General features: G+C 46.5%; 1 protein-coding gene across 1 annotated transcript in view; it reads right to left on the bottom strand.

Moving 5' to 3' along the window:
- The window catches only part of fbxw10 (F-box and WD repeat domain containing 10), a 65,255-nt gene that overhangs the window by 13,776 nt on the left and 38,764 nt on the right, over window positions 1-12,715 (bottom strand). The window contains exons 9-10 of the mRNA XM_080209019.1: window positions 9,766-9,914; window positions 7,027-7,169 (exon numbers count right to left, since the gene is read on the bottom strand). Of these exons, the coding sequence (XP_080065145.1) occupies window positions 7,027-7,169; window positions 9,766-9,914 (292 nt within the window). The remainder of the gene's footprint in view (window positions 1-7,026; window positions 7,170-9,765; window positions 9,915-12,715) is intronic.

The following is a 12,715-nucleotide window of genomic DNA, read 5'->3' as shown; positions in this document are numbered from 1 at the left end:
GGGTTCATCCCAGTGACCATGTCTGCAGTAAGTGCAGGTTGCTGGAGGAGCTCCAGCTCAGGGTAAATGAGCTGGCCTCTGAGCTACAGACACTGAGGCTCATCAAGGGGAGAGAGGGTGCAATTGTCAATGGGGTGCAAGTGACATCCACCCCCCCTAGACTGGCTAACTCTAAGGGTCAGGGACAAGAGGGGGCTACTGGGAAGAGGAAGGGGGGTGAGGAGCGGAGGCCTCAGCCTCTTAATCTGCATAACAGGTTTGAGGTTCTTGCTTCCAAGTTAGACGAGAACGAGGCAGGTGAGGTTGGTGAGCAAGCTGCACACGGTACAGTGCTGCAGCAGGACATAGGCAAAGAGAAAAGGAAAAGGAACGTAGTAGTAATTGGGGATAGTGGGGTGAAGGGTATTGACACTGTCCTTTGTCACAATGACAAAGTGCACAGAAGGGTGTGTTGTCTGCCTGGTGCTCGGGTACGGGATGTCGCAGCTGGGCTGCGCAGGAACCTGGAGTGGGAGGGTGAGAATCCGGTCGTTGTGGTACATGTGGGTGCCGGCGACGTAAGCAAAATGCAGACTGAGGATCTGGGGAGGGAGTATGAAAAGCTTGGAATGGAATTAAAAAGTAGAACCGACAAGGTGGTTATCTCTGGGCTACTGCCTGAACCATGTGCAGATGGGCGTAGGGTTGACAGGATTAAGGAAGTGAATGGGTGGCTCAGGGATTGGTGTGGGAGGAATGGGTTTGAATTTATGGGGCATTGGCACCAGTATTGGGGTAGGTGGGACCTGTTCGGGAGGGATGGGGTTGGTCTGAACCGTGCTGGGACCAGAGTGCTGGCGAATCGAGTAAAGAGGACTGTAGACAGGGCTTTAAACTAATTATGGGGGGGGAGGGTGTGAGGGTAGGTGACCTTACAAGGTCTAAAGTTAAGGAAAGTGTACATGTAAGGGAAGAGGCCGAGGATGTCCCAATAATAGAGGGAGTAGGGGGCGTGAGTATAGTTGGTGGCGTTGCGGCAAATAGGGTCCAGGCGAAGGCTGGGATGAAAGCACTTTATCTGAATGCACGAAGCATTCGGAATAAAGTGGATGAGCTGATGGCGCAGATCGACACAAATGGATACGATCTGGTGGCCATTACAGAGACATGGCTGCAGGGTGACAGGGACTGGGAGCTGAATGTACAGGGCTATCAAGTGTTTAGGAAGGATAGACAGGAGGGAAAAGGGGGGGGCGTAGCTCTGCTGATTAAGGATAGCATCACGGTGGTAGCAAGGGATGATATTGGAGCCAAGGAGCAGAGGGTGGAATCGTTGTGGGTGGAGATTAGGAACAGCAAAGGGAGGAAGACGCTGGTGGGTGTCGTCTATAGGCCCCCAAATAATGATCTGGAGATGGGGCGGGCTGTTAACGCGCAAATAAGTGCGGCGTGCAGGAATGGGACGGCTGTAGTTATGGGGGATTTCAATCTGCATATTGATTGGTCGACCCATGTTGGACGTGGGGGGCTCGAGGAAGAGTTCTTGGAATGCTGCCGGGATAGTTTCCTCGAACAGTGTGTGTTGGAGCCGACGAGGGAGCAAGCTATCTTGGATCTGGTGCTATGTAATGAAGCGGGTAGAATTAGGGACCTTGTGGTGAAGGATCCTCTTGGGGAGAGTGATCATTGTATGGTGGAGTTTCTGGTGCAGGTGGAGGAGGAGAAAGTGGGTTCCCGGACACGCGTCCTTTGTTTGAATAGAGGGAAATACGGTAGGATGAGAGAAGAATTGGCGAATGTGGACTGGGAGAGCGCGTTGGAGGGAGGGTCTGTTAAGGAGCAGTGGAGGATCTTTAAGGAGATCTTTCTTGGTGCTCAACGGAAATTTATTCCGATGGTCAAAAAGGATAGTAGGAAGAGAGGTAATAAGCCGTGGATAACGAAGGAGGTGAAGGAAAGTGTTAAACTAAAAGCGGAGGAATTTAGAGTAGCTAAGAGTAGTGGGCGAGAAGAGGATTGGGAGAGGTTTAAATGTCAACAAAGATTGACAAAGAAGTTGATAAGGAAGGGTAGGAGAAACTATGAAGCTGGGCTAGCGCTTAATATAAAAAAGGATAGCAAGAGTTTTTATAAATATATAAAAAGGAAGAGGCTGGCTAGGGTGAATGTTGGTCCTTTAGAGGATGAGAAAGGGGACCTAGTGGTAGGGGATGGGGATATGGCTAAGGTATTGAATAACTTTTTTGTTTCTGTCTTCACGGAGGAGGACGTGAATAATTTGCCGGGTGTTAGCGATAGAAAGGTGGTAGGACTGGAGGGTCTTAATGACATTACTGTTACTAGAAAGGCAGTGCTCGACAGACTGGAGGGGCTGATTGTGGACAAGTCCCCAGGACCGGATGGAATGCATCCGAGGGTTCTGAAAGAAATGGCGGAGGTGATAGTGGATGCCTTGGTGGTTATTTTCCAAACGTCGCTGGATTCCGGGGAAGTGCCGGATGATTGGAAAACGGCTAATGTTACACCATTGTTTAAGAAGGGTGCCAGGCAAAAGGCGGGGAATTATAGGCCGGTTAGTTTAACATCTGTGGTAGGTAAAATGTTAGAATCTGTCATTAAGGAGGAAATTGCGAGGCATCTTGAAGGGAATTGCTTGATAGAGCAGACGCAGCACGGTTTCATTAAAGGGAAGTCGTGTCTGACAAATTTACTGGAGTTCTATGAGGATGTGTCTAGGGCGGTGGATAGAGGAGAGCCGGTGGATGTGGTCTTTCTAGATTTTCAGAAAGCGTTTGACAAAGTGCCTCACAAGAGGTTATTGCAGAAGGTCGAGGGACATGGAGTTGGGGGTAGGGTGTTAGCGTGGATAGAAGATTGGTTGTCAAATAGGAGGCAGAGAGTGGGGGTCAACGGGTGCTATTCGGATTGGCGGATGGTGACTAGTGGAGTGCCCCAGGGGTCGGTGCTGGGACCTCAGCTTTTTACCATTTATATAGATGATCTGGAGGAGGGAACCGAGTGTAGAGTGTCGAAATTTGCTGATGACACCAAGATTGGGGGAACGGCAAATTGTGCGGAGGGTGTGGAGAGTCTGCAGAAGGATCTAGATAGGCTGGGCGAATGGGCCAGGAAATGGCAAATGGAATTTAATGTTGGCAAGTGTGAGGTGGTCCACTTTGGTAGGAAAAATGGTAGGAAGGACTATTACTTACGAGGCGAAAAACTGCAGCAGGCGACGGTGCAGAGGGACCTCGGGGTCCTTGTGCACGAGTCGCAAAAACCCAGCTTGCAGGTGCAGCAGGTGGTCAGGAAGGCGAATGGGATGCTGGCCTTCATAGCGAAGGGGATTGAATATAAAAGTAGGGAGGTCTTGCTGCAGCTGTATAGGGCATTGGTGAGGCCGCAACTGGAGTACTGTGTGCATTTTTGGGCGCCGCACCTGCGCAAAGATATTTTGGCCTTGGAGGGAGTGCAGAGGAGGTTTACTAGGCTGATACCGGAGTTGAGGGGGTTGAGCTATGAGGAGAGGCTGAATAAACTGGGCTTGTACTCGTTAGAGTTTAGAAGAATGAGAGGAGATCTCATTGAGACGTATAAGATGATGAATGGGATGGATAGGATAGAGGTGGAAAGACTCTTCCCGCTCAAAAAAGACAATAGGACTAGGGGGCACAGCCTCAAGATAAAAGGGGGGCGGTTTAGAACGGAGTTGAGGAGGAACTTCTTCACTCAAAGGGTGGTGAATCTCTGGAATTCTCTGCCCGTTGAAGTGGTGGAGGCTGCCTCGCTAAATATTTTTAAGACGCGGGTTGATGGGTTTTTGATAGGAGAGGGGATTAAGGGTTATGGGGAGAGGGCGGGAAAGTGGAACTGAGCAGCGACAGATCAGCCATGATCTTATTGAATGGCGGGGCAGGCTCGAAGGGCTGGATGGCCTACTCCTGCTCCTATTTCTTATGTTCTTATGTTCTTATGTTCTTATATTCTCACAAGCTTTCGAGGGGTTACCCTCTTCGTCAGGTGAATGGAGAGTTCAGAACTCTCCATTCACCTGACGAAGAGGGTAACCCCTCGAAAGCTTGTGAGAATATTATCAAATAAATAGGTTGGACTAAAACCTGGTGTTGTCAGACTTTTTACAGTGGGAATCAAACCAGAGCTTCTGACTCAGAGGCAGGGCAACACCCACTGCACCACAAGACCTCCTAAACCAATTAGTGTGACGTGAAAAATAGTCAGAGAGAAAGATCTTAAATGTTATTGGATCTTTCTAATTTATTTCTTCAACTCCACTCCAAGACGTGATCCTCTTTGTTCTAATTTAGGCTGCAATGGGATCCATGGGCTTCTTGGTTAATGATATGAAATGTTGGTTTGGCCACAGATAGAGTATTGTGTGCAGTGCTGGAATCCACATTGTCGGAGAGAGGTGATAGGACTGGAGGTTTACCCGGATGTTGCCTGGGCTGGAGAGTTTTAGTTATGAAGAGAGATTGGGCAAAATGGAGTTGTTTTCCTTAGAGCAGAGGAGACTGAGGAGGGGGTATGATTAAGATGTATAAGATTGTGAGGAATATAGATAGAGTAAGAAGGGAGAAACCTTTCCCCTTGGTGGAAGGATCAATGACCAGGGGGCATAGATTTAAGGTAAGGGATAAGAGATTTAGAAGGGATGTGAGGAAGAACTTTCTCACTGCCTGAAAGGCTGGTGGACACAGAGACCCTCATAACATTCAAGAAGTATTTAGATGTGCACTGAGCGATGCCAAGGCATCCAAGGCTATGGACCGAGAGCTGGAAAATGGTGTTAGAATTGTTGGGTGGTTTGTCTTTTCCCTGCACAGAGTTGATGGGCCAAAGGTCTTTTTCTGTATGGACCTCTATGACTCTTTTAAATTTTTTTTTGCTATGCAAGAGTTTGAATGGAGAGTTTGGAAGGTACTTTTCCCTCAAGGAATATGTCACCGCTCAGTCTCAACCAGTCCTCAACCAGCAATCACATTTTGGTGACCAGAAGGAAGAAATCTGGTTGAGTCTTGTTTCTCAATGTTCTAATCCAAAGATATTAAGATCATTTTTATTGTTGGTTCTATTGCCCGGTCTGAGAGTAACTCATCTAGCACGGACAAAGGGTGGAACCTTGGGAGCGGTGTTACTGAACACTGAACAATTGCCGCAAGTAACAAATTAAAAACAAGGCTTTTTATTTGATTGATCGCCAGAATTCAGAATAAATCCAATATTGTTTCAGGAACTTGTTTCTATCCCATATGATTCCATGGAGTAGGGTTTTCAGGCAAGTGTGTAAATATTTCGTTCACAAACGCAATTCAGACTGTTGCATAAAAAATCACATTTAAACAGCTCTGAGCAGGATTCATGCCTGTTCAACAAGAACACCTAGGGCAGAATTTTACCAGCATGTCCGCCCATGTTTCGTACGATCTCGCCCAATGCCAACACAGAATGCCGTTCTCTGAGCCTTGCCCGCCCCCAGGCGTGCTGGTAAAATTCTGGCCCTAGTTTTCCTTTTAAAGAATCACCCCATTTCCAGATTTGTAGGGAACCAAATGTGTTAAGGCCTAAGAAGGGGAGGCAATGGCCTATCCAAACATGTGCAGGTTTGGCTGATTGCTCATTCGAAATTGCCCCTTAGTGTCAGGGGATTAGCTGGGTAAATACATAGGGTTACTGGATAGGGCCTGGGTGGGGTTGTTGTCCACGCAGGTTCGAAGGGCCGAATGGCCTCCTTCTGTACTGTAGAGATTCTATGATTCTATTATCACAAGACTATTAATTAGAATGTTCTGGGGACCTGGGTTCAAAACCCTCCAAGGCAACTAAGGATGGGCAATAAATGCTGACCAGCCAGCGACACCCATATCCCATGAATTAATAAAAAATAGTGCATTCACAATCAGGTTTGTTCAAGTTATAGGAAACACTTGCTCTGAAACCCGTGCAGGTGATGAAATTCGAATTCAATAAAAAAAAACTGGAATAAGAATCTACTGGCAACCATGAAACTATTGTTGATTTTCGGGAAAACACATCTGGTTCACTAATGCCACTTTAGGGAAGGAAATCTGCCCACCCTACCTGGTCTGGTCTATATGTGACTTCAGAGCCACACCGATGTGGTTAACTTTCAATTGCCCTCCAAGGCAACTAAGGATGGGCAATAAATGCTGACCAGCCAGCGACGCCCATATCCCACAAATGAATTAAAAATAATGCATACACAATCAAGTTTGTTCAAATTATAGGAAATGCTTGCTCTGAAACCCATGTGTCCATTAAACACTTTAACTCGAGAAGAAATTGAAGAAAAAAACCAAAAAACACTTAAAGTTGGAAAAATTGTCATGTTGTGTTCATAATGACCTCAATGAGGCCCACGAGGTTGACCTCTTGGACTATGAGCTCCCTGATTGAGATAATGCTTGCCTGTCCAATCAGGGAATCTTACCTATGGCACGGTGGCAGCACTGTTGCCTCACAGCGCCAGGGACCTGGGTTCGATTCCGGCCTTGGATCACTGCCTGTGTGGAATTTGTATGTTCTCCCTGTGTCCGCGTGGCTTTCCTCCCACAGTCCAAAGATGTGTGGGTTCAGTTGATTTGCCATGATAAATTGGCCCTGAGTGTGAGGGGGACCAGGAGGGGTTACGGGAATGGAACCTGGATGGGATTGTGATCGGAGCAAGCTCAATGGGCCAAATGGCCTCTTTCTGCCCTGTAGAATCTATGATTCTGTATATAATGGGGAGTGCCGGGGGTACTGACATTCTGGATTCTGACTTTGTACCAGACATACTCTTAGGAGTGGCATTAAATTTGTAAATAAATGGAATCTGGTAAGGTGACACTGGGTTCTGAGTGTAGAAGTTTGAAGAGTCATAAAAATAGAAACTAAACCTAATGTATTTGACATGGGGAAAAAATTGGCAAGGTTGTTTTTCATCTTTTTTGAGGAAGGTCATTTTTAACATTCGAGTTTGGAATAATTATACATTACTGATGTCTTGTTTCCTATCCAGTTACTTACTGTGGATGCCCGAAAGTCATTAAACATTCACTAAATTTTCCAATCATGCTCCAGGCCTTAGCATTTTTATCTTTGCTTCCACTAATCAAATGCCATTGGTCAGCAGCCAGACTTGTGACTGAGGCTAGGTGACCAGTCAGAGCCTGAATGATTAAAGCAGGAAATTCATCAGCTGAAAGAAAACAGTTTAACCACATGAACTCTGCCAAAGCGGCACAACAGCAAATCAAAACAGACATGACACAGTGAAGATAGCAGAAATTCTACATCCCAGCTCCATCCCGTCACAACATTGACTCTATTTCTCTATTACTGTGCCACTGTGGGCGGCACAGTGGCAAGCACTGCTACTTCACAGCGCCAGCGTCCCAGGTTCAATCCCAGCCTCAGATCACTGGCAGCGTGGGGTTTGCACATTCTCCCCGTGTCTGCGTGGCTTTCTTCTGGGTGCTCCGTTTTCCTCCCACACTCTAAAGATTTTATTTTGTAAAGTTTATTTATTCGTGTCACAAGTTGGTTTACATTAACGTTGCAATGAAGTTACTGTGAAAATTCCTTAGTCGGCAGACACTGGCACCTGTTTGGATACGCTGAGGGAGGATTTAGCGTGGCCAATTCACCTAACCTGCATATCTTTCATGGGAGGAAACCGGAGCTCCCGGGGAAACCCCATGCAGACACAGGGAGAATGCGCAGACTCCGTACAGACAGTGACCCAAGCCGGGAATCGAACTCCGATCCCCGGCACTGTGAGGCAGTGGTGCTAACCACCATGCCACTGTGATGAGCTAAATGGCCTCCTTCTGCACAATGGCAGTTGTATGATTCTATGATTCAAGATCATCATTTTTACTCTTTTATTTTGAATTGTGTTGTGGCTATTGGAGGATTTTATAAGTTCAAACCTAAAGGAATATGGAAGCTGTCATCTACTATTAAAAACAGGAAATGCTAAGCAGGTCAGGCAGAAACTGTGGAGACAGAAAGTGGACAGAATTGAACCAGCCCCTTGCCGACAAGTTGGAAGCCTGGGGGATCTGGCATCAGGCAAGAAATCTGGCAGACATGCCGGATACCAGGAGCCCACAAGCTACTAACGTGGCCAATTAAGGGCCTCTTGCCCCCTCCTTGGGCTTTTTTACCCAAGTCGAGAGGAGGGGTGCAGGATGGAGGAGGGGGCACCACCAGCCACATGATGCGTCCTCACCCTGTAACTGTAAGCTTTGCAATGCCCATCACTTGTGATGGCGCTACTGAGGCTTTGAGCTCCTGATCCTCTGATTGAGCCAGCAGCTCCTGCGGGGGCAGGCTCAATGGTACAGCAACCTCAATGGTGGCCAATTCATTGGAAATATGGCTTCCTGGGTCTTGCCATTTGCTGAGGCAGGGTCACCCCCTGCTTTTGCTCCAGAGGCAGGACTTCAGCGACTGTTACAAAATCCAGCCCAATGTTCAGATCGATGACCTCTTGCAACTGATCCCCTTTCCAATACAGTAGGGGAGATTTTAACTCCCTTCAACCAGCAGAACCTGGTGTTAAAATGGAGGTAGTAAACGTACCACCTGTACTGCCAACATTTTGTTTGGGCTGTTCTCTGAGTAGCCGAGGTCCTTCCTGAAGCAGAGAGGAGCCTCATTAACCAATGACAAGTGGATTCTATGATGTACCAATGTCAGTGTAACAACCGGCTTGCCAGAAAGTCTGCTGTGAATGCTCTGTTCAGTGGCATGGTGGCACAGTGGAACCAGGTGCGATTCCCGGCTTGGGCCACTGTCTGTGTGGAGTTTGCTCATTCTCCCCGTGGCTGCATGGGTTTCCTCCGGGTGCTCCAGTTTCCTCCCACAGTCTGAAAGACATGCTGGTTAGGTGCATTGGCCATGCTAAATTCTCCCTCATTGTACGTGACCAGGTGTCAGAGTACGGCGACTAGGGGAATTTCACAGTAACTTCATTGCAATGTTAATGTAAGCCTGCTTTTGAAACTAATAAATAAATAAACTTTAAAACTTTACCTGTTATCTCTGGATGCACACCTTGAAGCTCTTATGGGGTTATGTATATGTAAGCAGCACTACAGCATTGACATGAGGCTATTCATGGGCAGGGAAGTTAAGCAAAGCAGAGATCTGACGGAGCACTTATTTAGGGTGAAAGTTTGCAATATATTGTCCTTGAGGATGATTAGTTAGGTTGGGATGTCCATATTTGATAGTTGATCCCTGTTATTCCTTGGTTAAGGCAGATTTATAGGCAGTACGGTGGCACAGTGGTTAGCACTGCTGCCTCACAACACCAGGGACCCGGGTTCAATTCTGGCCTCAGGTGAATGCCTGTGTGGAGTTTGCACATTCTCCCCATGTCTGCTTGGGTTTCCTCCCACACTCCAAAGATGTGCATTAAGTGGACTAGCCATGTTAATGCCCCTTACTGTCATGGCGATTAGCAGAGTAAATATGTTGGGTTATGGGGATGGGGCCTGGCTGAGATTGTTGTTGGTGCAGGCTCGATGGGCTGAATGGCCTCCTTCTGCACTCTAGGGATTCTCTGAAACTATGAGATCAGGGTGAGATTAAGTTGATGTCATTTCTGAAACTTCTCCAGTTCCATGCATTAATCCCGCTCCCCTCGTGTTCCAGCAGCACTCTGCTTTCTCACTGGGAAGGACAGGACACTGAAGAAGAAAAGGATGTAAGGATTAGTGATTAGTATATTTAGTAACATCATTCGGCTCTGAATACCTTGACTAATAAAGGAGGCTCGATGCTCCAGACCTGAACCAGTCCTTTTTCACATCCACTCACCACGTAATTTCCACTGAGAACCACAGACTGAATGGGCTTTTCATGTCTGAAGCTGCAAATACATTTTCCTTTGTAAATGTTCCACACTAATGGCAAAACAAAAAGAGACTCAACGTTCATTAATTATCAATGAGCAAATGTTTTACAACTTCCAGCAAAGCTTGACAAACAAGATTTCATCAGAAAATGCACTACTCCAAAACAGGCAGGGATGGGCGCAATTCTCCCCCAAAAAATTCTAAGTGCTGAATTTGTGTAAAAATGGGAGTAAATCCCGCTGATTTTTTTCAGCAGGAGTTTCAAAATGAAACTCTGTGCCCTGCAGAGTGCCCTAGCATGAATCATGCTGAAATTCAATTAGCTTTTCTAGCTAAAGGGGGTGGCAGCGTGCTGCAGAGAAATAGAGAACGCTGGAAAATCTCAAGCAGGTCTGGCAGCATCCGTGGGGCGAGACAAACAGGTTTCATGTTCCGAGACTGTTTGGCTCTTAATCAGAAGGAGGGAAAAATCTGTTAGAGACTGTGGCCCAGGATTTTACCACCTTGTTTGGGTAAGGCTTGTAAAATCCCGCCTGACGCCAAAGGAGAATTCTGTCATGCGAGCCTCAGAAGGATGAGAGGTGATATGATTGGAACATAAAAGATTATTAGGGGGTCAGACGAGGTCAATTTTGGGAGACTGTTCCCGCTTATGGGAGAGCGTGGGACCAGTGGGCGTAGTCGCAGAACAAGGGGGTGCTCATTTAAGACAGATTTGAGGAAGAATTTCTTCTCTGGTGAATCTTTGGAATTCTTTACCCCAGGAGTTTTGGAATTCTTTACCCCAGGAAGCTGTGGAGACTGAGTCCTTGGACGTTTTCAAGGCTGAGATCGATAGGTTTTTAATCAGTCGGGGAATTAAAGGTTTTGGAGATGAGGCAGGAAAGTGGACTTAGTGAGTGTTAGATAAGCCATGATCTTATTAAATGGCAGGGCGGTTTCAAAGGGTTGATTGGCCTACTCCTGTTACTAGTTCTTACAGTCCTATAGTCTATAATAAATGTTTCCATGAATCATATGGCCAAATAATTCTGGTCAGAGATAAAGGTTCAGGTGAAAATTACTTCTGTGCAGATGTGCACTGCGTACATCACTTGCACAGTAAGAAATCTCACAACACCAGGTTAAAATCCAACCTGATGCCATCATCAAAGTTTATTCTATTCAACTTAATTGGTGATACAATTCTTGTTAGCATCAGAAAGAATGTGGGGTACAAATGTCACATTTTGTAATCTCAGAACAAATCTCATTATATCTCAAATAAATAAAATACTGTTGGTGCTGGAAACTGAACCAAACAGAAGATGCTGGAAAAACTCAGCAGGTCTGGCAGCATCTGTAGGGAGAAAAACAGAGTTAATGTTTTAAGCCCCTGTAACGACTTCAATCAGGCCATTGAGATTGGCCTATTGGAGTATGAACTTCTTGATAGTCCCTTTGGCTCTTTGTCTGAACTGAGAGAAAGAGAAACCTTGTTAGAAGTTATACTATAGCTGGAAGGGATTGCAACAAAAGTGTAGTAAACTTAACAAGAGATAGATGGCCTGTCAGCATTCCACAGGGTCTGTTCCTTCTGTGTGATCCTGGTCCACTCCTCCATTGCACCCAACTCCCCATCCCTTTCCCATGACACCTCCCTTGGCAATTGCAGAAGGTGCCACACTTGCCCCTTTACCTCCTCCCTCCTCACCACTCAAGGCCCTAACTGCTCCTTTTTTTAAGTTAAGCAGTGATTCACTTGCATCTCCTTCAATTTGGTTTACTATATTTGGTGCTCCTCTACACTGGGGAGACTAAATGCAGTCTGGGTGACCGCATTGTGGGACACCTTCACTCAGTGCCCATGACTCCAACCTCCCTGTTGCTTGCCATTTGAAGTCAGCACCTTACTCTTATGCCCACCTATCCATCCTCAGCATGTTGCAATGCTCCAGAGTAATCCTGAAGGAGCAGCATCTAGTCTGCTGGTTAGACTCATTAGTCTTCAGGACTCAACATTGAGTTCAACAACTTTAGGTTCCTCCATCTTAATCCCTTTTTTATATCCCATGCATCTTTGACTCAATGTTAAAAAAAAAGCTCCTTCCCCCTCCTCCACCTGGTCATCTGTCTCCTGTTCTTAAGTTTACTACACTTTGATGCAACCTTTTCCAGCTACTGATAGGCTGGAATTTTACTGTCATGCCCAGCCTCATTCCTCACCTGTGATTCTTCTGAACTCCAAGGAATACAAACCCAACTTCCTATGGCCGTGTCTCCATTCCCGGGAACAATTTAATTATTCTTCACCCTCTGTGAAAACTTTTAAAAGGAACATTTTAAAAGGGCTAGCTCGAAGGGCTAGATGGTCTACTCCTGCTCCTATTTCTTATGTTCTTAACATCAGGGTTCACAGTCAGCGAGACTGGGTGCTGGACTACAAATGGGACAGTGACCTCCTGTTAACCACGTGTGGTTGGAGGTTGGGGGGGGTGGTTCTGATCACCACATGGTGGGAAGAGATCTGACCCCTGGCACAGGCATCAAATGATGTCCTGTTTCCTTAGGCTCCTCCTCTCCATCCTCTTCATCAGAGGAGGACACAGGCTCCTGCACCCCATCTGGATTCAAACCCTCCCAGAATCTTACATGTTTCAAACAGGTCACCTCTCATTCTTCTGGACTCCAGAGCATAGAGTCCCAGCCAACTAAATCTCTCCTCATGGAAAGCCCTCTCATTCCAGGAATGAACCTGGTGAGCATCAAAGTTAATGCACTGGGAGGAATTCTTTGTTAAAACTCGGGGATGAATGGCTTGTCTTTTTTTTGTAAGGTACATCTGTAAGGAGCAATCTTACTCAAAGCTG

Source organism: Carcharhinus amblyrhynchos, chromosome 21, assembly GCF_965287045.1.
Source record: "Carcharhinus amblyrhynchos chromosome 21, sCarAmb.v2.hapA, whole genome shotgun sequence".
NCBI classification, from domain to species: domain Eukaryota; kingdom Metazoa; phylum Chordata; class Chondrichthyes; order Carcharhiniformes; family Carcharhinidae; genus Carcharhinus; species Carcharhinus amblyrhynchos.
This window is presented reverse-complemented; position numbering and strand designations above follow the sequence as displayed.